Source organism: Gekko japonicus, unplaced genomic scaffold (genome assembly GCF_001447785.1).
Source record: "Gekko japonicus isolate JY-2015 unplaced genomic scaffold, Gekko_japonicus_V1.1 scaffold1688, whole genome shotgun sequence".
NCBI lineage: Eukaryota > Metazoa > Chordata > Lepidosauria > Squamata > Gekkonidae > Gekko > Gekko japonicus.
Genome location: NW_015172057.1, coordinates 50,945 through 53,619, shown reverse-complemented (window position 1 = coordinate 53,619; position 2,675 = coordinate 50,945). Strand labels below are relative to the sequence as shown.

Sequence of the window (2,675 nt, the reverse complement as noted above, 5' to 3'; positions counted from 1 at the left end):
TATTTTTAATATGCTAGTTGTGATAATTTCATGCCAAGTAAAAATGTCCATAGTCATATTTTATGTTCCTAAAGTAACAGAATGACTTTCAATCTAGAAAAGACAAAAAAATGCTAATGTAGCATTTTTTTCAATTTTTCCAAAAATTTCTGTTTCCCCCCGAAAAACCCCGGGTTTTTTCCCGAGCTTCAAAATTTCCAGAAATTTTACATCTCTATGCAGCACAGGTTGAATATGTACCATCTGCAGGACCCACACTGACGCACTCTGTACCAGTTGGAGTTTCTGGGTCAGTCCCTGCATAGAGCAAGTTACTGTTGTCTAATCTGGAAGTGACTGTTGCATGAATTACTGTCGCTAGGTCAGGGCGAGACAGGTAGCTGGAAAAACGCCAGTCTGACAACATTTGTGATTTGGGCCTCTACTGATAGGGAGGCATCCAGAATCACATGCAGGCTCCTGTCAGTATCAAGGGCACACCAGCAAGAGCCAGGAGTCGGCACCCAGGGCCCAAATCATCCCTTCCCAGCCACAGAACCCCCATTTTAGCAGGATTCAATCTCAGCCAGCTCGGTTTCAACCATCCTACCATGGCATCCAGTCCCTCAACCAAATTTACTAGGACAGCATCTAGCCGACTACCCATCAACAGGTATAGCTAGGTGGCATCAGCGTACTGGTGGCACCCCAGCCCGAAACTCTGCACCAGTTGGACAAGGGGGCAAATGTAGATGTTAAACAACACTGGAGAGGACTGCCCCTTGAGAAACACCACATACTATGGGGCCTCTCCCCCAGCGCCATCTTCTGTCCCTTACCACTTGTAAGACACTTAAAGACCACCCCACAAACTACTACATCAGTGAGGCAGAGAGTCAGGATATTTTGTTTTTAAATAGTGAACCACTATGTTTTAGAGTGTTTGGTTAGGACTGGGGAGACTGACATTCAAATCCTGTATTTTCCATGAAGCTCATCAGGTAACCCAGGCTGTCTTTCTTTCTCATCCCAGCCTACCTTACATGGTTATTAAGACAATGAAATCAGAGATGACAAACCTGAGCTCCACAGAGGAATGGATAGGATAAATGTGCAAAATGTGGTTTTAAGTATTGTTTTATTTCTTACAAAAATTAACTACATCAAGCATAGGCAAAACAGTATACAAATACACAAATACCAGCATCATGCTATAGCATAGTTTAGTGCTGGCACTAAATCAACAGTGGGCTATGATACGTAGGATTTGGATCCAGCAAAAGATCTTGGCTAACAGCAAGCTCTTCACCAGCAGAATGGGGAAAATTCACATTGGAAATGGGAAGAAATACGTGATTCAATTGTCTCCTCCTAGTCCCTTGGCTATCTTTGATTAATACATTATATGTGCAATAACCTACTGATGCCTCAAGATCCAATTCACATGTTACCAATATAGTGTGGGAGCTACAGAAAAACCTCTTCTCTATGGCAGGGCTTCATAGTGCAGTGGCAATGCACGTATGCGCCAATTACTAAGATTACTCAGATCTCACGGTTGTCTGCAGCACCAGCACTACAAGCCCACTGGGTTACTTGTACTTGGGTTGAGATCAGCAAGTGCATATGTTACCATTCCAACACAGAGCCCATACAGAGAGAGAAAGTTTAGAGACATCCAGACCACTTCAGCAATCTATGAATCTGGCCAGAGAATCTTTTGTTCAGACAAAAGTTGAAGAGACTAATGGGATCCCTGTGGCACACAGCAGCTGTTAGAAGAAACTAATTAAACATTCCAAACTCTCAGTCCTGAATACACGCACACACAGGGGATTTTTATACTACTCAAAGTAATTATGCCACTGAAACATTCTTAGCAGAGTCAAGCCTGTCCAATAGTAGTTTCAAGATAAAAGTCCCAAAGCTGACTGGTTAAGTTTTACTTACCTCTTAAGAGACCCACTTGCTAAATAGGAATCAACAGAAAAACTTCTCTTTCCAGTTCTAATGTCAGCTGCACAGGAGAAGCTGAAAAATCTGGAGCACTCCATTTCTACTTCCATAGCCATCTCTACACTCTCTGTGACTAACAAAGGCACCGGGGGAGCTCCGAAACCATTGTCCATTATTCACACTTCTTCCTGCTTAACAGTAGAAAATGACATGTTTCAATTGATGAAGTCAGCACATTACAGACAGCAACCAGGCATCCCTCTACCATGCATGGATCTCCTTCTTACAGTAGCTTCAGGAGGGTAGTCACACTGGTCTGCAGAAGAGCTAGATTCAAATCCAGTAGCACCTTAAGAGACTAAAAAGATTTTCAGGGTCTAAGCTTCCAAGAGTCAAAGTTCTGATGAAGTAAGCTCTAACAAAAGGAGCTTGTATCCTGAAAATCTCATTGGTCTCTAGGTACTACTGGACTTGAAACAATGTCTTTCTACAGTAGTCTCCTACAACCAGGTTTCTGGTTAAAAGCTCAATATAAGCATTTGCAGGAAAAGAGAGTATTAATTTAGCATAAGCAAATTATCTAGTTACAAGTTATACATTTTTGACACAGCTGCAAGCAGCACTTCCATCCACTTCACAGATCAATTTTTTACTGTTTAGCTAATGACATCCAGAAAGCAAGTCCACAACAAAAGGCCAGACATATGGAGTATTACACAAATAAACCCAGCAAATTATGT

The 2,675-nt window shown here is 42.0% G+C and overlaps 1 protein-coding gene across 1 annotated transcript in view; it reads right to left on the bottom strand.

Moving 5' to 3' along the window:
* The window catches only part of MMS22L (MMS22 like, DNA repair protein), a 138,959-nt gene extending 136,851 nt beyond the window's left edge, over positions 1-2,108 (bottom strand). Inside the window, exon 1 of the mRNA XM_015420755.1 lies at positions 1,930-2,108. Coding sequence (XP_015276241.1) covers positions 1,930-2,108 — 179 coding nt within the window. The remainder of the gene's footprint in view (positions 1-1,929) is intronic.
* Positions 2,109-2,675: the final 567 nt, after the last annotated feature.